The following is a 22645-nucleotide window of genomic DNA, read 5'->3' on the forward strand; positions in this document are numbered from 1 at the left end:
GTTCTCTAAGTGAACCTGGAACTGGGGATCTGACATATCAGAGCTCTAAGAGGACAAAGATGGGCTTTTTCCAATCCTGCATCTTTCCCAATGTTAATGAAATTAATTTTTACTGGACTATCAGCCTCATCCTCTCATAATGCTCTCTATTCCTGGAAGGCTAATCTTCTTTGCCTTGCCTGGTTACTTCCAGCTCCATAATCTCTTCTGAGAAGTTCTGGTGGGAGTCGACACACTTCCTGGAGTTTCCACGGCATCAGTCAGAGCTCTCATAAACCCTTTCCCTTGTTCCACAAATGTCTGTCGCTGATCTGATTTCCTAGTTGAACTGTAAGGTGCAGAAGTGCTACCTAACTCCATCTACATTTCCGCAGAACTAAACATCAGATCTGGCATATAGTAGACAGTTGCTGAATGCACAAACATATATGAGTGATTCAACTACTATTCCTATACCTTCAAAAGCACAGTTATTTTTAATGCAGCCACGGTACTCATAATTACTGCCATAAGCAAATTAGAAAACAATATTTCTTAAACAAAGTAAGAACAGTGGAATCAAGGCAAAAACATTTGAATGAAGGTCAATGTTTATTTACTTGCAATAATTCAAATCAAGCGAAATACTGATATATTCATTTTCACTGGATTGACAGCTTACCCCAATAAGCCCATCCAGCTGCAAAAGCAGCTTAGAAGTCATATCCTCTTTAATTTGCTAACCTAAACTAAGTCAAGTTTGTCCATAACTGATTTGTTGGGCAAAATTAAACCAACCCTGTAATAATCTGTACTTGTATCTTTGTACTCTGCCATGCTGATTTCTTGACTTGGATGATCTGGACATTTAGAAACAGGAGACTGAAGTCTGGTGATTTATTCCTTTCCATATGATTTTACCGCTCCTTCAGTGCTCAGCTTCAGGAAGACAATGTACATTATTAAATTGTTTGACAATGATGAAGTTAACTAGGATAGCATTGCATACACTCATTTTCTAATGGGATTTGTTGTTTGAGATTATTCCTGCTTGTCCTTTTGGATGAAAAGCACCTGTTTATGAAATAAGCCTGAGGACTATGACAGATTTAATACCTAAAATCAGTTTGGGGAAAGCAGTGAAAGATAACTTCAAAAGTTAGAGGGGCATTCTGATGGAACATTGGGGATTTAGTTATGACAAGTAAATATTTATTGACTTCCTGGAATGAAGAACACATTCTGTTGTATATAACATATAAATGAAACCTTTCTATCTCTCATTAAGATTTCAGTTATTTTATCTTTAATTATAATACCCCTTGATTAGGGGAATGAACTCTCTCACATATCCAGATCTCTAGTCAGAAAACAAGGCTTTCCGAAGTGGTTACAGATTTTAATAGCAAATGTCCATAAAACAAATAATAAGCAGCACTCATTTTTTAAACATGCAACTCCAAATTTACATTAAGGTTCACAAGAGGCCATGAACAATTTACTTCTGATGTGAAGACAGTAGAAGGTAAATCTGTTCAAAAGTCTTAAGTAGATTTTTCTCTGTGTTGCGGTTTATATTAATGGATGGATACCTACCAATATCATAATAAAACTAATTGTGAAGAATTCTGAGCTCACTAAAATTTCAAATACATGCAAAAGCTATTTTCCAGCCTATTTGTATTATAAGGGATCCATCTCTGCCTTCTTAGTCATATAATGATTCTAGGAATCTCTGCAGAAAGCTCATTTTCAGCTAATAGCATCTAATAGAAGTCACTCCCTACTCATTATATTCTTTATTTTCAAAGCATTTAAGATTAACTGCATGGGAATAGATTACATTACTGGATGTATCCCAGTTTCCAAGACACATCAGTATCCAAGTGATTATTGCCAAGGCCACGTAGAAGAGTCAAAAAAGAAACATTCTGAAAGGGAGCAGTTATTCTAACCAGTTGGAGGTGACGATTTATCAAGAACCATTCATCCGCTGCCACATAAAGAGCCTCTAGCGTGTTCATTTTCCATCTTGGTGAGAGTCACAGTTTGGTTTAGGGCAATTTTTTTCACAGGAATTAAACAGAAGTTTGAGGAAATGTGTGCATTTTAAGAAGCAATCATCCAGTCTGCTGGTATATATAAGACACACTGTGTGCATAAACTGTCTAGGCAATTCTGGAGTTTCATATAAATGATTGAATTACTATTTTTTAACAAATGAAAACAACCTACTATCATTTATAAGAAGGAAGGAAAATGATTTACTCAGTTAATATCTAAGTTAAATTGCACATTTTTAGTGTGTAAAATGGGATTCAGGTAGTTATTCTATACTGACTGAATGTTCTGTTGATTAACCACAACTGGAAACAAGCATTTTAAGCAAAAATTACCACATTTTCATGAAAACCTCAGTTCGGCCACTTATTAGCTGTGTGACTTCGGACAACTTACTTATCCTTGGTTACCAGAGCCTCAGGTTCCTTCTATTTTAAATAGAGCTAATAATAACGACAACAACTTTGGGGATTCACACACACATATAACTTGGCACATGTTAACCAGTCATTAGATATGATCTTGATGCTCACCTTGCCCCTAGGATTGAGATAATTATACTTTTTCCTAACCAAAGAATAAACCCAGGACCAAAATATGTAGGTCCCAATAGTTAAGTGTCCTCATAGAAGGGGAATTTCTACCCAAATATATACTGTCACCCATCCATTTACATCCTCATATCTCCCCCTTGATGTTTAATTCTATTTTTAGGATTTATTACCTTGTGCTGAGCATTGCCTTCTCCCTAAAGAAGTCCCTAAAATAAATGCAAATGGTCCAGGAAAGGATAATTAACACCATTATCACTTTATGAGAATGAGTTTCTGTGATTTTTCTCCCAGATGGAATATGCTACGTACTAATACTTTGTATCTGAGAAAGGACAAAATCGCTCAGAGAGAGGGATGAAAGGCATAGGTAAATTGTACAATTCTGCTTGAGTAAGCTTTGTCAGTTGATCATTTACTAGGTGCTAAAACCTCTGGAAGGAAACCCAAGAAAATGGTATTAGTAGTTGCCTCTAAGGAAGGGACCTGTATGGGATGAGATTTACTTTTACTGCATATTCTCCTACACCTTTAGAATTTGGTACTTCAGGCATGTATAATCTACCCAAAATTTTTTATTTTTCTTTAAATTCAATCTTCACACCCTGTCACTTGTCTTACTTTGGCTTTTAGATTTTGGACAGGACTTTGACATTTAGAAGTTGACCTTATTTTCCCTCTAAAAAATAAGCTGCATTTATTTAAATTGATTGACTTTTAAAAGCTAATTTATTTGTTGTCAAATTATCAAACATATAAAATATTCATATTCCTGAAGACACAGTTATTAGACAATTAACATTATTTGCTGACTTTCTGTTTTCTTCACTGAAACTTAAGCTTCCTGCAGACAGGGACTGTGTTTTATTAGTCTTTGGAGGCTGCATTTGAGCTTTCATAGAAGGGTTACTTTCCTGAGTTGAGTTCTCAGTCTTTTCTTCTAAGGAAGAAATGCCACTAAATATAACATGATGCTTTGATAAAGAAGAAACGTCTTCGGATTTTTACAAAAACAAGCAAAACAAGAGACAAATACAGGAAAAGGAAGATAAAGAGAAAAAGTTATAAATCACCGATACTTGTAATGAAACTTTCGGGACTCTACTGATTAGGAATGCTTGCAAAACACCAAATATGTCATAAGCAGCGGAAACTAATTTGACCCAGAATCATGGTCACATTTTTTCAACAAAATATTTGCTGCATAACTATTATGTACAAAGTCTTGGGGATAAAATGTTGAACAATGCAGACATGATCCCTGCCTTCACAGTATTCATAATAGTGGGGAATACAGAAAGGTAAAATAGGCAATTACCACGTGGTATGATAAATACCAGAAAAAGGTGTACAAAATGTTATAGGTGCTCATAAAAAGACTATCAATCCTATGTTTGGGAAAGTGATGTCTAATATCACAGTGGTTGGAACTAGAGCTTCAGAGTCCTACAAACCTGAGTTTAAATTCCTGTTTCACTCTATAACCTTGGCCAATGTATATATCTCTCTAAGCTGCAGTTTCATACATTTTAAAATAAATAAAAGTAATGATTGTATTGAGCTCAAAGAGTTGATGCAGGCATTCAAAGAAATGTATGTCATAAATCTGGCACAAGTCTGCCAAATGGCAAGCCCCCAATAAAGTTCAGCTACTACTGTTAATGATAACAGTAAGTTGTGAATTGAAGCAAGAGTAGGAACATCTACACAAAATGGAGGTGAAGAAGGAGATACAGTGTCCCAGGCAAAGGAGAAATGAACGCCTAGAAAAGCAATAGCATGGTGAGCTTGAGGGAAAGACCTGGCTTGAGCCAAATGTTGGGAGGCGGCTGGCATGGAGTCAAAGCTGCAGCTGAAGCTGGAAAGACAAGCAGAGCACAGGTCAATGGGTGTGCTAAGCGAGGAAGGACAGGATCACATCTGAGCTTTAGACAGACCAGCTTGACCACAGTGTGGAGAAAGGAACAGAGTGAGGAGACAGGAGGCAGAGATCAGTGATGATCATTTTAAAATAATGCCTTGGTTGTTGTGGAATTTCATAGTTAGGGAGGCAGGTGCCATGTGAAAAAATACATATAACCACTGGACAAGGGCCTTGAAGAACTTATTATCTGCTTATTGGTATTAGCTAATTAGCATCTCATGCATGTATTTGTTTATTCATTCAGCAAGCATCTATTAACACCAACTAAGGCAGCAAAGTGGTGTTGTGAGAGATTTCAGTGTCAGTTACTCTGCATGGCCCCACTTTCCAGAAGCACCCCATCTAACAAAACCACGCCTATTCCTCTCTCTGGCTGGAAGGTCTGTAAATCTGGATCTTGATTTTGGCAAGGCATTGCGGAGAAAGATCACACACCAGCCGAAAATCAAGCTGGGAGGTAGTGCTGCGTAGTAAATTAGGATGGATCCTAAAGTGTAAAGATGACTCCCCTTCACTCTGGGAAGCGGAACTGCCACTGGAACTACATCAGTATAGCAGACTTCTTACTGCTCAAGAAGGAGTAAATCTTCCATGTAACAACCAGCATTCATGAAATGTCCTGTCCTATAAATTTCAGATGAATTAGTAAATTTACTACAACTCTATCAAATAGGTATTATTATGTCCACTTTACAGGTGAGAAAAATGCAGCAAGAGACATTCCCCAAGGTTACAGAACTAGAGCCAGTCTGATCTTATCCACTAAACTATGTAGTCTCTGGCAGTGAGCCACCAGGCTGATACAGGAGTGAAGCCAATTCAAAATGTATGCTTCAAAATCAGGAGAGAAAGATCACTGCCCACTTAGTATCAGGAAGGCCCAAATTTGGAAGTTTTTATTATAGGAATAAAATGAAATGGTTGATTAAATATGTCTCTTAACAGTAAACTGGACTGCCCTCAACAAATAAGTACCATTTTTGAAACGGTTTTTGAAATGTTTTACTCTTTTAAGCACAAACCACATCTCTGCCATATGGCCTAGTACACATTAGGAAGTATTCAAATGGGGTTACATGCTTATCAGTTAAAACAGAGTGGGTCATGTCACAGACTTAGAGCTTGAGAGGTGTGGGAAAGGAAATATAAAAGGGCTAAGAGAACGATACCTGTTACTCTTGGTTTTCTGCTAAGATAGCATGAATAAAGCTGATTATCTCAGTGAGAAACAAATGAAATACACGTATTCTCAAAGACCACATAAGGTTCTATCAACGAAGTAGTGAAGCATGTGTACAATAAGCATATTTTAACCCTAGGTTCTATGAGGCATTTCCAAGATGAACTAAATAAAGACAAAATAGGGGGAAGAAATCCCTAACCCTCAAGATATGCTAGAAATCACCAGCTTCTTGCAAAGCCACTTGATGCTAATAGCCTGGGCTCTTAGTGGGTAATGAGAAGACTCCCAGGCCAGATGGCGTTTTAAAATCTAATATCACTCTGTCTCACTCACTTTAAACCTTGCGTTTAAAGCAATCACAGCCATTTTCACAAGCCACAATGTCTTAAAGTAGTCACTACCCGTTAAGAACAAAAAAGTTCTAATTGCTATGAGCTTTAAAACATAGTGAATAAAAATTATGGAATTTGTGAAACAACTACTTCTAATTAAACACACAGACACAAACGCACGCCGCCCAACACCCTACAGTGAATGAGTACAGCTTTTCAAACCTAGCCTATTCATGCTCACAGTCACCACAGCTCAGCAACCAGCCACTCTCCTTACATTCATTCACCGGCCAGCCTCTTTCTGAGGGTCTCACTCGCCACCACTGAAAGTAACTCCGGACGCCCTAAGTTTGTTAGCACCGACACCCCGTTAATTCACCTGGCCCGCGCTGCTCTGAGCTCCCGGCAGGACGCGGGGACCTCAGAGCCACCGACTGGCGCGGCCCTCTGGGGTTCTCGCCCCGCCCCCGCCTGCGGGGAGGCAACCCTCCCTGTCCCCGCTCCCCGGGAAACACGCGGAGTTGCTTTATCTTAGCTACTGTTTAATTGTTACAAATGAAACGCCCGTGAGATGGAGTCCCCGCCACACCCACCTGCCGGAGTCCGCGCAGCCACCTCAGTCGGGTCGTCCGGAAGACGCCCCAGCTGCGCGGAGAGCCGGGAGGCGTGAACAATGAACTTGGCTCTCTTGGACTGTCACACGCACACACCCCTCTCCCCAAACGGGAAGTTTCGAGCTAGCCCAGGGGCCAGTTCCGCGACTCCCGCGGCAACTCAGGCGCCGGCGGCGGGGGAGGGCCCGGCGCCCATCCCCGGCCGCGCCCCTCGCGTCGCCGGGCGGGCAGTTACCTCCTTCCTCCGGCTCGGCGCTCCGGGCCGTGTGATGAGCGCCGTCTCCTCGCACACCACGGCCACGTCCTCCACGAACACGCAGTCCGGGAGGCTCTCGTCGGCCGGCAGCTTCACCACCTGCAACCCCAGCTTACTGCCCAGCACGCCCACGTAGAGCTGGTGCTGCCGCTCGGCGCGGGCGAAATCCACCTCGTCGCCCTTGGCGCGCCTCAGCGCGTGCTGGCCGAGGGACTCGGGCAGCGCCCGCACCACGGCGTGGGTGGCCCGGCCGAAGGCGGCGGGGTGGGTGAGCGCGGCCATGGCTCCGGGAGGCGGCGGGGCGCGGCGGCCGGGTCCTCCGGCGGGCAGCGCGCACAGAGCCTGAGAGCGCCCGGCGGCTCCCCTTGGCAGCCGGTGAATGTGGTGCAGACGGAGCCCTGCTCGCGCCCGGAGCCCTGCCCGCGCGACTGAGCATGCCCAGAGCTCGGGGCGCCGGCCCGCGCGCGGCCCGCGCGCCCACCCCGGCGCTCTCGGGTTTTGCGGCAGCCCGGCGGGAGGTGCAGCGGTGAGGACGAGAGGTGTGCGCAGGTGGGGGACCTCGGCGCGCCCGGACCTGACGTTACCTGTTTTCCGCTGCAGGAGCAGCCCCACCTCGCCCCCAGGGCGGACTAGGGGAGCGGGCAGAGGTCTGGGCAGAACGACTGGGAGGGCTTCTTGGTGCTCAGCAGGCAAAGGATGGGATGATCCTTTGTAGATAAATACTTGGACCTCTCACCCAATTCCCCCGTTCCCAGGTTGCCCAGCACGTGGTACCAACCCCCAGTTCCTAGTGTGAAAATCTGTCACACCCAAGTCCCGTTACTTGACTTTCTCAGCAAATGACCCTCATCCTATGTGAGACTAGATTATAAAACGAATGCATTTTTTCCCCATCTGTGAGAAAGAGAATAGTCATATACAGATGAAACATAGAGAGAAAAATAGACACATGTAAACTCACAGTATTTCAAAGACAATCAGTTCTCACGAACAACACGATTCTGGCGTGTGTTTCTACAGAGCCCACAGAGGTGGGGAGGCAAAGGCCAAGAGGTGTTTCCTCACTGTAGATGTGCACTCACCTTGCTCAGTGTCAGACGGGCAGCATCACAACTCTTTGTCATTGGGTAAGAGGGCTCCCAGCCTCTCCCTGGCCTTCCCCTCAAGTCTGTACAGATGTCATGGAATTCTGTCGTATGCGCTGATCTTTCTCCTTCCATACCCCTCAGGAAATGCCTTCCCTTCCTAATGCTACTAAGCTTCTATTTTTTCCCTTTCATGTATGCAGATTAAATAGCCTGTGGGTTCTCTTTTATGAGGGAAAGATTCACTTCAAAAACCAGGTTATAACTCCAAAATAATATTTAGTAATAATCTTTCCTCACATTCTGTAGCATATTTCTAACTTAAAGATTGATTGAGTATAGAATATTTTATGTGTATGGGACCTGATTTGAATACAACTTCTCATCTAGCTTCTCACCAATGCTCTTGAATTCCAGCTATGATGGTCATTCCATCTTTACTTGAACATTTTTAAAGCTCAGTTACTTAAGAAGTGTATTCCACTTTTGAAGAGCTTTAATGGTTAAAATGTTCTTCATTTTAGGCTTAAATCCGCTGGTCCCAGTTATATCTTCCGGCATTACCTATCATGCTAGTGTTCTCTCACAAGACAGCATTTCCCTCTCTGGAATAGTTCTTACATCTATGCTGCTTGAAACCACCCTTCCACCCACTATCCTTACCCCCTCCAGGCCTGAGTTTGAACCATCAAAAAGTAACCAGTGATTTGGTTTCTAAGTCCCTTGGACATTCTTGTCATCTTCCTTTTGTACACAGCAGTTTGCCTCTGTCCCTTTTAAACCATAGCATCCAGAATAGAAACAGTCCTTCCTGTGTGGTCTGACCAATGCTGATAACAGCAGGACCCTTGTTCCAGATCATCAGCTTCTATGCATATTTCCTAAGACTGTATTTGCTTTTCTGGTCTCTCCAGTACCAAGGCCAGGCCATAGACTTCTTGCTAGAATTGTGATCTCAGCTTTTAGAAAATGTGGGTTTCTAGGAGATCCAAGGATCCTGAAACAGCTATCCTAATTAAGCCCAGAGAAAATGTGATCCACCTGCTCCCCTTCTCTCAAGAATTGTTTGAGTATACTCAGATGACATAGCATTTCTCAGCTTCAAAAAGGAGGGGTCTTAAGTGAAGAACATCTCTGACCCTGACACTGAGAGGTGGAACCAAAGTAAGATAACAAACCTTTAAGACCTAATAGGTTCTACTTCTGAAACAAAAGTCTCAGGGGACCCAAGTTGCCCTATTGGTCCCAACTCCATGTCAGAAATCAGTTAATGGTATACCCAGAGAGGATTCCCACCAATGCTGAAGGTAAAATCTAACCATGTGCTGAGCTTTCCTAGGTTGAAATAGGAGATTTTGTTCCCATCTTTACCCAACACTAAGACTCCATCCACCTCCAACTGGCCTGTATCTAATGGCCTTAATTCATGGCCATGCCTTGTTAGATCCTGAATACTTTGCCTGTCACTCAGTGCCCTAAGTCTAACTGTGAACAGGGTCCTATGTACCACTCTGGGTTCATGTCAACCCAGCAGTCAATTAAAACCTGAAAGTTCTTTCTTAGAAATTAGTATTAGCCATATCTTCCATACTGAAATTGGGGTATGAAACTTTTTAAATCTAATTTTGTAGGTATCCCTATTAAATGTTACCTGCTTCATTCCAACTTGCCTAGTTTTGATTCTGTCATCTCATGCATTATTTATTACCTCTAGTTTTGTGTCATCTGAAACTTGATAAGCATGCCTTCTGTCTCCTCTAAGCAGTCATTGAAAAGTGTTAGAAAGTGTATATTGATGGAAAGAACAATAAAAATACCAATTCCAGTAAATTAGAGTTTACCTTCCTTTCTGCTTGAGCAATGAAGGATCATTTTTAGGAAAATGGACTTTATTGAGCTAATACATTTATAAATTCATTTTCCCCACAAATATTTATTGAAAACTCTCAAAGCACACTACTATGTTATGTATTTCAGAGTCATTCAAGAAGTATAAAAACATGATCCTTGACCCTGAAGAGCTCACAATCTCAGTGGTGAAATAAGACTTCCAAAATTGGAGCTATGGTAAGGACACATGAGAAGTATAGACAACAAAATGCTACAGGGAGTTGAGGGAAAAAAGATTTCACTGTGGCTGATGGGAGTGGAAGAGAGATGCTTGAAGGTAATTGGACCCAGCTTAGGCCGTGAATAATTGGAAGGAGAGAAACGAGAATTCTAAGGAAAACTATGTGCAAAAGCCAGCTGCTGCATGTTCAAGGGACTATAAGTCAGCTCAATTCATGTGTGTATTGGTGAAGATAACTCTAGCTGCTGTAACAAAACGACCCCAAAACGTGTAGTGGTACAGACTTGGTAGAAGTTTATCTCTTGTTTACTTCGAGTCTAACATAGATGTTCCTCATTGGTTCCTGACTCTTCTCCATGCAACATTCAGGGATCCAATTTTCTTTCAATTTGTAGCTCTAACACGTCAAAATAATGACCTCCAAATTTTCTATATCTACCTTCCTCAAGCTGAAGGAAAGGGAAACAACATACAGCACCGTGGGTGAGAGGCTTAACGGACCAGACCAGAAAGTGATGCATGTCATCTCTGCTCACACTCTTCAGTCACAAAGCTTTAATAATCACAGGAAATGTTGGGAAATACAGTCTTCTGTGGGCCCAGGAAAAAAGAGAAAACTGGTCAGGGAAATAACTAGCTGGTTTCTGTCTCAGAGTACCATGGGAAATAAAGTTAGAAACAGAGGCTGAGCTTTCATCACTTGAGCAATGGGAAGACATATGGTGTTGAGACTGAGTGTAGCTTCTGGAGCCAAACTTTGTGGGTGGAAGCTTGGCTTTGCTATTTTCTTGTTGTATGATGTTAGAAATGTTACCTAAAAGCTCTTTGCCTCAGTTTCATCCTTATCTGTAAATTGGGAAACAATGAATCCACTCTCATAGCCTTATTATGAAGTTTGATATTGCAAAGTGCTAGAATAGCACCTAGTACCTAGAAGATTCTCAATAAATACTATCCTTTGACAGGTTTTGAACAGAAGCCTTTGATTTCCTACCAATGGCTAAACATATCTACACTCACTGAATTATCAGAGTCGTACAGGTATTGTAATGCTTTCCAACAGAACCCAGGACTTCTAGGTTGACAGACCAAATCTTACCCACAAGTATAATAGCTTCAACACATATTTATTGAACCCTTGCTACATGCCAGGATCTGTGCTAGGCACTGGGGGTATAATTGTGAATGATAATGTGGGGCTTCTGGTCAAATTGCTCCTTTTACTCTTCTACAGATTGCAAGATCTTTGTAACCAACTCCCTGTTTAAATTTCCTCTACTTTAAATGCCTAGAGCTGTTTCTTTTCTCCTGGCTTGACTCTGACTGGTACAGAGGCAATTTTTCTTTTGCATTGATATGTTGGTACCTGCATTTGAAGTCAATTTTAGATAGCAATTATTTCAGGTTTAAAATAGACATTCCTGCCTTACTCCTTTCTTACTCCATTTTTAGCAGATACAAGATTTACTCTCATTAGAGCTGGGGGTTGGGGGTGGGGATAGGAATCCTAAAAGAGAATAAAGGCTCAAGGGGTTCCTTATCTATCCCAAGTGCTAGAAGCACTGAATCAGTAAGTACCATAAATCTTCACTCTGGTACTAAGTCCTGAGTGTTTCCACATAAGAATCCTTACATTTGACACAAAAAGGTTTATTATTGTGGAAGAAACCCCTGGCTGCAGAGTTCCTTTGCCATCCAAGCCACGAGTGATGTATGGTTGAATGGGCAGGCAATAGGTATAGTCTATGAGACGGTTCCAGGGCGACCAGGGCTCTGCTTCCGAAAGTCAAAATGCTCAGCCTCTTACCACTTTCATCTGGGAATTCATTCATTAAACAAATATTTACCAAGTTCTTACAATGTGTATGGTAGATGAATACATAAAAGCAGTGAATAAGGCATAATAATCTGGACTTTGACTTCTGGCCCTCCTGCATTCTAGTGTAAACTTTGTGTGCCCCAGATGCATGCCCCACTATTTTCTCTCTTGCTCTAAGCCCTGGAGGACCGACCTTTGTGGACTGCATCACCTGGGGTCCCATTATTGTTGGCTTTGACCAATGGGAGGCACTTACCGGAGATTGGAGGGCAAGAAGAGAAAAAAGTCAAGATACTTATTCCTTACACTCCCTCCCCATTTTTTTCATCATTCTAGCAACAGCTGTACCCTTCTATAACCATAGCTTCTATCTGGCAATTCCTCTTTGGTGATTCCAGCCCCTGGCTGCATCCTCATAACCCCATGTAACTTCTTGCCTGAAAGCAGCAAGAAGCACACATTTCAAAGCCCACTTCTAAGCACAGGACATCATGAATATTAAAAAAAAGAAAAAGGAGGTGGGTAAAAGAAGGCAATTTAGAATTCTCAGAAAGAACATTTGGCAAAATTCAATGCATAAGGATGCCATGCTTGGGCTGTCTGCTCTCTCCATCTTCTCAAAGTGTTTCCTGGCTTTGTGAAGGTTGGTAAGAGTAACTGCAGAAAGAACTAAGGGATCCAACATAACAACCTTGATATATGTGTTAGATGTAAAGATGTTGATGAAAATAGTGAAGTTCAGTAAAGCTAGAATTCCTAATTTCCATGCTCTGGAAAGAAGTGGCCAATTTACTGCTGCTCAGCTTGAAATGCTTAATGATGTCCCTCGAATTATCTACATCTAGGGGTGGTAATGGCTTCCTGTTTTTGCCAGTCCCTGGTACCCTTGTTGGTTCTCTTTACCCTGCCCACACCCCTATAAACATTCCCTTTATTAAATATTCTCTTCAAAATTCTTAGTTGAGTATGCCATTGTTTTTCACTAAGGTGCTTACTCAGGTGCATCGCTTGGATGTATGTGTGAAGTGGGAGTTATGATACCTTGTTCTCTGGGTTGTTTTGAGGCTGTCACATGAAATGTGACAGCATGTACAGAGGATCTCAGCATTGTACCTGGTACAAGAAGTATTCAATGAATGATAACCATTAATACTAATAGCTATTGTGCTCTTGTACCAGGCATTATGATGTATACCAAAGTTTCCACCTACTTCTGTGTTAGGTGGCCATTTCTCCAACTCAGCCTACCCAAATCCTTCAAACAAGATAGATAAAGTGCCTCCCTCAGGAGTGGGCATACTGCTAGCACTCGCTAAGTGCTGTTGGCTCTTCAAAGCTCAGCCTTCTCTCAACCCCACTCCCTTTCACACAGCAACATTTTCCTGTTCTGAACTTCCGTACTCTTTCTATAGTCTTCTTTTATGCTTCTTATTACTTTATCTCAGCAGTGTAATAACCCAGTGATGCCAGAGTCATCTACTTCATTATAATCACATTAGGGACTAATGAGATAATCAAAGAATCTTGAAAAGCACAAAGTACTGCATAAATGTATTGAATCTCAACAAGTTTGTGGTGTATTATAATGATATGCAGAGGTTACTGTGTCCCTTTTATAATTTTTTTTTCAGTTTCTCAGAGCTTTTTGCAACATTATCTTTCTAGAAGTATGTCTTCTGATTATTTCATATGAAAATGTAGGTTTGTGGGGGAAGAAAAAGATTGAGAGAAAAGCCCTTTCAAATTTTAGGTAATCTAAATGTTGAAGAAAACATTTCTCTACAGTTGAAATTGTTTGTATATGTGTATGGACACATTTGCGCACACACACACAAGCACTCACACCAGACCTCTGATAAGCCCCCTTCATTCCTTATGAAATGAAGTTGCTTCATTTCCTTGTGAAGAAAAATGGGGTGTTGGTTTTGCAATACCAGGGAATTGTCATTTCCGCTCTTGTGGTGTCAACCCACAATTGCTTCAACATGGCATTAGAGCGCCTGTCCGTCCGAGAAACCCTCTTTCCTGCTTTCCTCTTTTGCATCGGTGATGCTGCTCTTCCTGGCTTCCTTTTTTTCCTCTCTTTCTGCTTCGGTTCCATTGCTTTGAACTGTCAGTGTTTCCCAGAGTTCTCTAGCCTCACTCTCTTTTCTTCCAGCTTCACGTGTTTCCTCCCGTGGGTGAATTAATCCAGGCCCATGACTTCGAATACCACCTCAATGCCAAAAATGCCCAAACCTTAAGTTCTGTCCCTGTGCTCCCTCCTGAACTTCAGAACTTTCTAGAAGACATTCCTGTTTGGCTGTCCACAGGAACATGCCCAAAGTGGAATTCAGTATGTTTTGCCCACAATTGCTCCTCCTCCCCTTCCATCTCTCTTACATTTACATTCAGAAAGGTATTCAAGTCAGTAATCTGAGTATTATCCTTAGCTCCATATTCTCCTTTGTCTCCACATTTAATCTATTATCATGTTCTGATAGATCAATCTCCTCAAAATGGTTCAAATCTGTCCACATGTCTCTACCCACTCTGTCACCACCTAGTCCAGAATATAATTAAGGTTCTCCTAGATTATTGCAACAGCCCTCTTATCCAGAGTGGTATTTCTAAATGCAAATTTGACCATGCCACTCTGTTGCTTAAATATTCCAATGGCTTTCCAGGATCCTCAGAATGAAGTCCAAATGTCTTACCATGATTCACAAGACCTCTTCCGGCATTCTGGTCACACCCCACCCTTTCTGGTGCACTTCTGCACATGGTGTTCTATCATGTGGAATATGATTGAGCCCATCCCTGCTTGGGTAACTCCTAATCCTCCTTTAAGACTCAGTGAAGGCATCACCCCTTCAAGAGGACTTCCTCAGGCCCCCCAGGCTGGATGTGATAAACCTTTCTCTCTGTTTTCACTCCCATTACACACTGCTTTATTTCCTACTAGTCTGATGAGCTCTTGGAAGGTAGACACATCTTATTGCTGAATACTCCATTCAGGTGTTTAGAGATCTAATTAAGGCAATGGATGTCATTCACCTCTTCCTACTCTTATCAGCCCACCTTCATAATAATGGGTTTCAATTCTTAAAAAATAAAAGGATTATACCAGGCCCCCTTCCAGCTATAAGATCCTATGACTCTATTGCTCCAAATGCCCATGGGATAGTAGAGAGTTCACAGTCTAGTTAAGAATCCTGACTCTATCATGGCTGTATGGCCTTGAACGATTTGCTTAACCTTTCTGAGCCTCATACCTCTGTATACCAAATGGGAATAGTAATACCAATCTTAGATAGATATCAAGAGGATTAAATAAAATTAACTTAAATAATAGATGAAATATGTTCTCCCTATTCTGCCCATTGGTTAAGATAGTCAACATTCAGATAGCCTTTTGTTCAAATCCTGGCTCCACCTGTACAATCCTGGGGAATGAATTTTACATACAGAGCATTGATTCTTTTCATCTGTACAATGAAGGTGACACTTACTTTAGTAGGTGTTATGAAGATTAATGTTATGATCCATGTAAAGGTTTGCAACATATAAAGTCCTAAACAAATGTTATCCATCTCTGTTATGATGATGATGGAGAAGAACAAGGAAGAGGAAGAGAAGAGAAAGCAGAAAACATGCCAAACCTGACAATAATTGGCTTTCCATGAAAGTTACTCCTTTTTCTCTTTCCCATTCCATTCATGGCTGAGTAAAACTTCATTTGCGAATTCTAGAATCAAATTCCATTATAACAAAATTATTGGCCAACTTCCCTGATGAATAGGAACCTTCTTGTATTGAATGTTGATAAAAATTGACTATATTTTAAATAATTTGTTACTTATTTTTCATATGCTTGGTGATGTACAGGTGCAACTCTTAGAAATATAGTTCATATAAAAAAATGGTGTCAGATTATTGCCCCACATTTTTTTCTTGCCGGCACTGTTATAAAATGACAGCATGTGGGGGGGGTCATATAAACTGGGATCTCACTGTGCATGAATAGAGTTTGCAAGCTTCTGGTGGTTTTATGGAAGCGCCTATTATCCACATTACCTGAACTCTTACCTCTGAGGCAGTTGTTACCCATTTCCTTATTTCACCCATCACTATTTCCTCTGAACCATATTTTCTCAGCTCCTTCTCTCTTCATGAATTTACTTTTCTCACTCTTTGTTCCATTTATCTATTGCTGCATAACAAACTACCCTGAAACTTAGCGACTTACAACAATGGTTTTATTTGGGGGATGATTTGTGGATCAGGAATTTGGAAAGGGCTTATCTAGGTGGTTCATCACTAATCCACATGGAACTGCTTGGGGCAGTGGGAGCTGGAGGATCCTTGTCCAAGATGGCTTCCTCACTCCCATCTCTGGTGCCTCAGTATTCCTGGCCTTTCTCTCTCTACATAAGTGTCTTCCTGCATGGGTCTCTTCATGTGGCTTGAGCTGCTCACAGCATGGTAGTCCCGGAGTAGTCTCACTTCTTATTTGGTGAGTGGCATCCTAGAGGTGGGCAGTGGAAGCTGACAGGCCATTTAAGAGCTACCCACTCAGCTAGCATGGCATCACTTCTGCCATTATGCACTGGTTAAAGCTGCCTTAGGTCTGACCAGATTCAAAGTGGGAGGAAACAGACACCACCTCTCAGTGGAAGGAGTGCATGTCATTAACCAGCCACACTCCTGTTCTCCAAGTTCTGTTATTATTCGTACAGTACTTCTAACTTTCTTGATAACTTGCCTTCTATTTCCTGAAGTTTTGCCACCTTTTCCTAATTAAAATCAGGGTTCCTACATACAGACTTATTTATACAACTAGCACTATTTACTGACTAGCAATAGTTACTAGTACTGTCTAATAAGGAAGACAGATACTATTCAAACAATCATATAGCACTTACAAACTAATTGCTATAAAGGAAAAGAACTGGTTACCCTGAGCATCTATAATAACAGAAATTCCTCCTATCTGGGGGATCAAGGAAGGCTTCCCTGAGGAGGTAACTTTTGAGCTAAGACTTGAAGGATGAATAGTAGTAATGAAGATTGGAAAGAACGTTCCAAACTGAGGGAGCATATGGGCAAAAAGAAAAGGTGAGAAGGAGCTTAATGTTTTTGAGGAAATAAAAGGAAAATCCATGTGCTACAGCTGGAATGTGGATGATATTGTTAAACTTGTTTTAAAAGGGAGGAAAATGAAAGTCAGTACCCCCGGCTGCGAGCCGGATACAAGGTGAGGGCTCCACCATGCGTGCTTTCCCAAGGATGGGGAGTTTGTGGTGACTTGCAACCTGCCCTCAGGCCTCTTCTACAGCTTTTTACAACTAGAAGAGTTTCCCCTACAAATATAATGATGTCTTGTGGAGAGTCGTCTGGAGAATGATGAGAAAGAGAAATCAGCACAAAATATCACCCTAAGATCACATTATCTGCAGAAAATATAACACAGTCTGGTGGTATTAAGATAAGAGTGTAGTTTTAAGTGCAAATCAAGACTAATTCACACCAAGATTATCTGACTCTTTAGAAATATATGATCAGCAGTCTTATCTCCCTTAGTGTTATATATTTCAACTTTAATGCGAATTCCAGAGGAAAATGGTGATTTGCATTCATACAGGTCATATATGTAGCTACTTCTAAAATTTCCAGAGACTTTATTTAAACATCCCAGCAAATCTATATATGCATCAGTGTAAAATGGCACACAGATTATCCAGATTTACTGGTCTAGGATATTTTATGTTTCTATACCCTAGTGTATAGGCTTCAATTCTCTGTTCAGTTCTTAAATTATTTTAATTTATTAATTATAATGGAAAAATTAGTTAACTGCACCATCTCCCAACTCAAATTTAAAAAATTTAGAGAGGCCTTTAAAGAAAGGCTTTTTCAAAAATAAAAAAAACAAGAAGATTGCCTTAGAAAGCAATTTTTCCCCCCTGTGGGAATGCTGTGATAGATGTAACATTTTAGAGGGGTATGAGACAAGAATATTATATACAAAAATCAAAAGTGCACTTTTATGGAAAACTCATGGATTCCCACAAAAGAGGTTTCAACTCTAATTTGCTTTTTGTCAAGAACTCTTTCTGACATCTTAACTAACTTTAGGGAATATCTTTTTAGTTGTATCCTTATTTTTGTGACTTAGTTAATGTCTCTTGAGCTTTACAATATTGTCTGCCTCCTTGCAATACTGTTCTGATCCTCATCAGAAACAGTCTTCCATTGATAAGGTGGAAGAGGATGGGTATGGTCCTGAAAGACTGCTGAATGTCAATTGATGAAGAGTGGGCTGTTAACATTTTGGGAAATAGTTCTCAGGACTTTATATCACTTTATCACTTTCATGTGATATAAATATTACTTTATAATTCTTACTCTAAGGAATATGGTGAAATTAATGCACCCTTTAAAAGGAATTACATTCTCTTTGCCTTTTGAAAGTTTAAACATAATTTTTATTTTACTTTAATTTGTGCTTTGTTTTTAAAAGATTCATGATTTGTTATAGCCTAACTAACTGGTAGTAACTGAAAAGTTTAAAGTAGTTAATAACCCGAAGTTATTTTTCCTCCCTCTTGTTTTTCTTTTACAAAGAACACCAGAAGGAAATTAAATGCTTAATTAAGTAAAACAAATTAACTGAACACTAATATTATGCTGACCAGTGTTTACACCACTGATTGTTTACTGAGCATTACAACAATGCTCACACGGTCTGAAAGGAGACACAAATCAAAACAGGTAGTGTGAGGTCTACTAAGTTCCCTGTATGGAAACAGGCTTTCTGGAAGTGGAACCCATGTGAGTATCATCAAAACACTGGGCAAGTCAATATTGTCAGTTCAGTTTTCTGGGCCTTGTCTAAATCCCTTTAGGGTGAAAATGGTGCTTCTTGCTTCCATCTGCTTGGGGTAGAGTCCTGTTGAGCTGGCTTAATCACATTTCCTGGAAGAGTTCACATAGATTTGATCTGGGAATTTCCAGAAATGACTGCATTCATCTTAACACATACTGGAATCTAAGAAAATAATATTTCATTGTCAGATTGTTTTAAAGCAGAAATTCAGTTAAATTCAAGGAGCACATGTCTGCTTTCACAGGAACAACTGTGAGCAACTAAAAGAGGAAGCAGAACCCATAACAAAATAGCTACTTCTTCAGAAGAGTGGGAGAACCAAACCATAGCATATATTTCAATAGTTCCATCATTAAGTCTTCCTGTGACATAGCCAAAATCAATCTTAGTAGTTCTTCAATGCTCCCCCTCCTCACCCTGCACACTGTTAACAATTCCCAGCCCTGCTTTGCCTCAGCCTAGACTTAAACTGTTCCCTTCCATAACCAAGATGTATGCACTATGGAGTTCATTCTTGCAGATTCCTCCTAAGCATCTTATTAAACCTGATAAACCTCTTTGTCCTAGGATCTTAGTAGATGAAAATAACTTCAATTCACTCAATACTTTTTCATTGAGTGACTAAGTATGCTAGGCACTGTGGTGAATAATCTGCTTAAGAAACAGTTTCTCTATTCATTTAAAAAATTGGGAACCACTAAGAAGCCCTACAGTAAGTGAGTGGTTAAATAAATTATAGTACAGCCATGTCTGTGGGATACTCTGTAGCCACTAAAAATAATGCTTTTGAAAATAATGCTTCCATCCATTATGGACGTCAACTAAACTTACTGTGGTAGTCATTTCACAATACACATGTCAAGTCATTTTGCTGTATACTTTAAACTTATATAATATAGTATGTCAGTGATATTGATAAAACTGGGAAAAAAAGAAAATAATGCTGAGTATGACTCCAATTTCATTTTAAAAATATGCATAGGAAAAAAGGCATAATGAAATATGATGGTAACCTTGGTTATCTTTAAGAAGTGAGATTATAAATTTTTTTCTTCTAAGTTTTATGTACTTCAAGGAACATATACTTGTGTTATAGTCAGAAAATAAACAATAAACATCATTTTTAAAGAAAATTTTTCTCTAGGAGAGTTATCAGTCTAGTCCAGAAGATACTATGTTATGTAGTTTTGTACAAGGTGTTACGAGAACAACTAACTATCCATATATGTAGGTGATGGAAAATGCTACTGTCCCCAATGATTTTATTAAAGTCTTTAGTATTGCATTGAAAGGTGCAGTTTATAATTCCTTATCCAAAATCCTTGGTGCAAGCTATGTGTCAAAACTTAGGCTTTTTGGAGTTTAGGAAAGTAATATGGTGCGTATATGTGTTTATATAACACTGCCAGTGGGTCTGGAGCAGAACCCCATAACCCCACTGAGATAGGACTATTAGAATAAGGATGAAAAAGTTTCCCATCAGTTTAGGCCACCAAATTTGTTACTAAAAGCTTGCTTTCAGAGCTCTTTGGATTTCTGAATTTCACAGAAAGCTTTGTGGACAAGAAGAGAAATGTAAGGACTCTGTACCACGGCCTGTGCAAGGTGTCTTTTGTTGTCTATTTCTTAGCTTCTAGCTCCTTAAGCCTAATGCTTGCTCTGATTGTAGGCATCATCCAACTCATTTTGATTCATGTTAGAGCATGTGATCATATTTGATCACAGATATTCATTCCAGGAGTGAAAGTGCTCTGATTCTGTGTCTTCAAGATGCATGTGCTTAAGGGGTCTGGGGTCATTTTAAAGGAGAAAGAAATGTTATCATAAACGCACTTTACAAACATTTAAGAACATCAAGAAATATATGAGTCTTCTAAGTAGGAGTAATATTAATAAAGCTGGCAAAAATGCATTTCTCAGTACTTTTTAAAAGGTTGTCTCTAAGCCAAACATTTCCTAATCTCTCTTGGAAGAACACTGGTGGCTAAGTGACAAAAAGGCTGTGGTTTTAGACCTTAACTATAAAACTGTTGAGTTTATTGGTGCATAGCCAGTTCAGGAGAAATTTTATTTATCTATTAGATATATAATGTGGGTTTATTTTCAACTTCTGTGGTATAATGGATTGTGTGCAATGTGTGAGCTGATATTGCATATTACTGCAGACAAGGAGGAATTTCTATGAAGTGACAGATAGGCAATTTTCAGGGGAAAAAATGCCAAGGACAGGGATCATTCATTTGAGATCAGCCTTGACAGTTTTCCTGCTGATGAGGCTGACCAAAGGGGGGACTAGCACAAAGGTTAAATTCTTCAGTTCTAAGAAACTGCTTTGTCTTTAAGGCTTACTTCTGCAATCTCTGTAGTCTATTAAGATGAACCATTTAATTTTTCTCCAGTGGACACAAGATCTTCTACAATCATATCTATTATACAGAGCTTTTGAAAGAAAAGGAATTTCTCCATGGTTCTGCAAACCATGCATTCAATGAATGTTAATTTATTAACTCAAATTGACCATCAAGATCTAAATTCCATGATAATCCCTAGAAATAATGATTTAGCAATCATTATCACTTTCTCTTTGAGTAACCTTATTACCATAACTACTAGCAGTTAGAAAATTGGTTGGTTTGACCTCCTGTATGCTTTTTCAGTCTCTGGCTAGAGTCATCAAAGCAGAAACATGGCCCTAGGGCAAAAGATAAGGGACACATGTACTTTATTGGGAGATGGCTATTTTGAACATTTTTATCACTGCTTTTGCATAATAGTAACTCTTCTGAGCAGCTGATATAGGCTACTGTGTATGATAGCATAACCAGTGCTTGAATGTTTCTTTTTTCATATTAAATTCACATTTTGTCTGTCTACTATAGATTCCTGTCTTCATTAGCACTGCACTAAAACTGATTATTACCTGTTTAATATCATATGATGCTATGTAGGCTCCATGGAAAGTAAACTAAGGACATTTGGGACTTGCTCTGGGGACATCATAGTTTTGAACAGATGGTAATAACAAACAAAGAGACATAGCAAACAAACAGTTGCATCAATTAAATCGGTAATTTAATTCATTCAGTTATATTGAGAACATACAAGACAGCTGAGGTAGACCTTTAGTTATTGAGTGAAGAAGGAATTATAGAAGCAACCGACAAGAAACTGCTGGTTTTTGAAAAGGCTTACTTAATTATTTATTGAGACACTCTTTCCTGGGAAAGGGAGGGCAAATCCAGAAGTTTTGCAAATTTGGTGGCTGCAAATTAAGTATAATTCTGGGATGGGAGAAATATTTCTAGATTCCTGCCATTTTACTTACAACCCTTGCAAGAAATGCCATCAGAATGAAAGCCCAGCAAATTCTGCTGAATTTAAATTTTGCCTTCAGCCACATGTCACTAAGAGTTAATGAACTATTTATACTGAGAAAAGCATCAGGATTGTGCTCAATGCATACTGAACTCAGGTTTCTGACATTACTCATTACTAGAGACAAATTTTTTTAGGTGAGCATAAATATTATATTTTTATGAAAAAAAATAACCATAATGTCCAAAACAAAAATTATGGATTCAGTGGCACTATTTAACACTTTCTTCAGAATGAAGATTAGGTGGATTCACATATTTCCTTCCACATTCAATCTATTGGAAATCTTGTTGTTGTTGTTTTTTTAAATACAATTTTATGTATTTAAGGAGCACAAGTTTTGATATACATATGCATAGTGAAATGACTACTACGTCAAGCTAATTAATATGTCCATCTCCTAACACATTAACATTTTTCTGTGTGATGAGAGAACCTGAAATACACTCCCTTAGCACATTTCCAGTATACAATATAGTATTATTAATATAGCCATCATGCCATACATTAGATCTCAAGATACTATA

The 22645-nt window shown here is 39.9% G+C and overlaps 1 protein-coding gene across 4 annotated transcripts in view; it reads right to left on the minus strand.

The window, feature by feature from the left end:
- DDAH1 (dimethylarginine dimethylaminohydrolase 1) overlaps positions 1 to 22645 on the minus strand; it is a 213366-nt gene that overhangs the window by 110978 nt on the left and 79743 nt on the right. The window contains exon 1 of one of the 4 annotated variants that reach the window (XM_036890261.2): positions 6880 to 7423. The exons of 2 other annotated variants lie outside the window; for them this stretch is intronic. In XM_036890261.2, the coding sequence (XP_036746156.2) occupies positions 6880 to 7182 (303 nt within the window). In that variant the 5' untranslated portion in view covers positions 7183 to 7423. Of the gene's footprint in view, positions 1 to 6623; positions 6797 to 6879; positions 7424 to 22645 lie in introns of those variants that run through there. One more of the 4 variants, XM_036890262.2, reaches the window with a different exon arrangement.

The sequence above is a fragment of the Manis pentadactyla genome, chromosome 4, assembly GCF_030020395.1.
Source record: "Manis pentadactyla isolate mManPen7 chromosome 4, mManPen7.hap1, whole genome shotgun sequence".
In the NCBI taxonomy this organism is placed as follows: Eukaryota; Metazoa; Chordata; class Mammalia; order Pholidota; family Manidae; genus Manis; species Manis pentadactyla.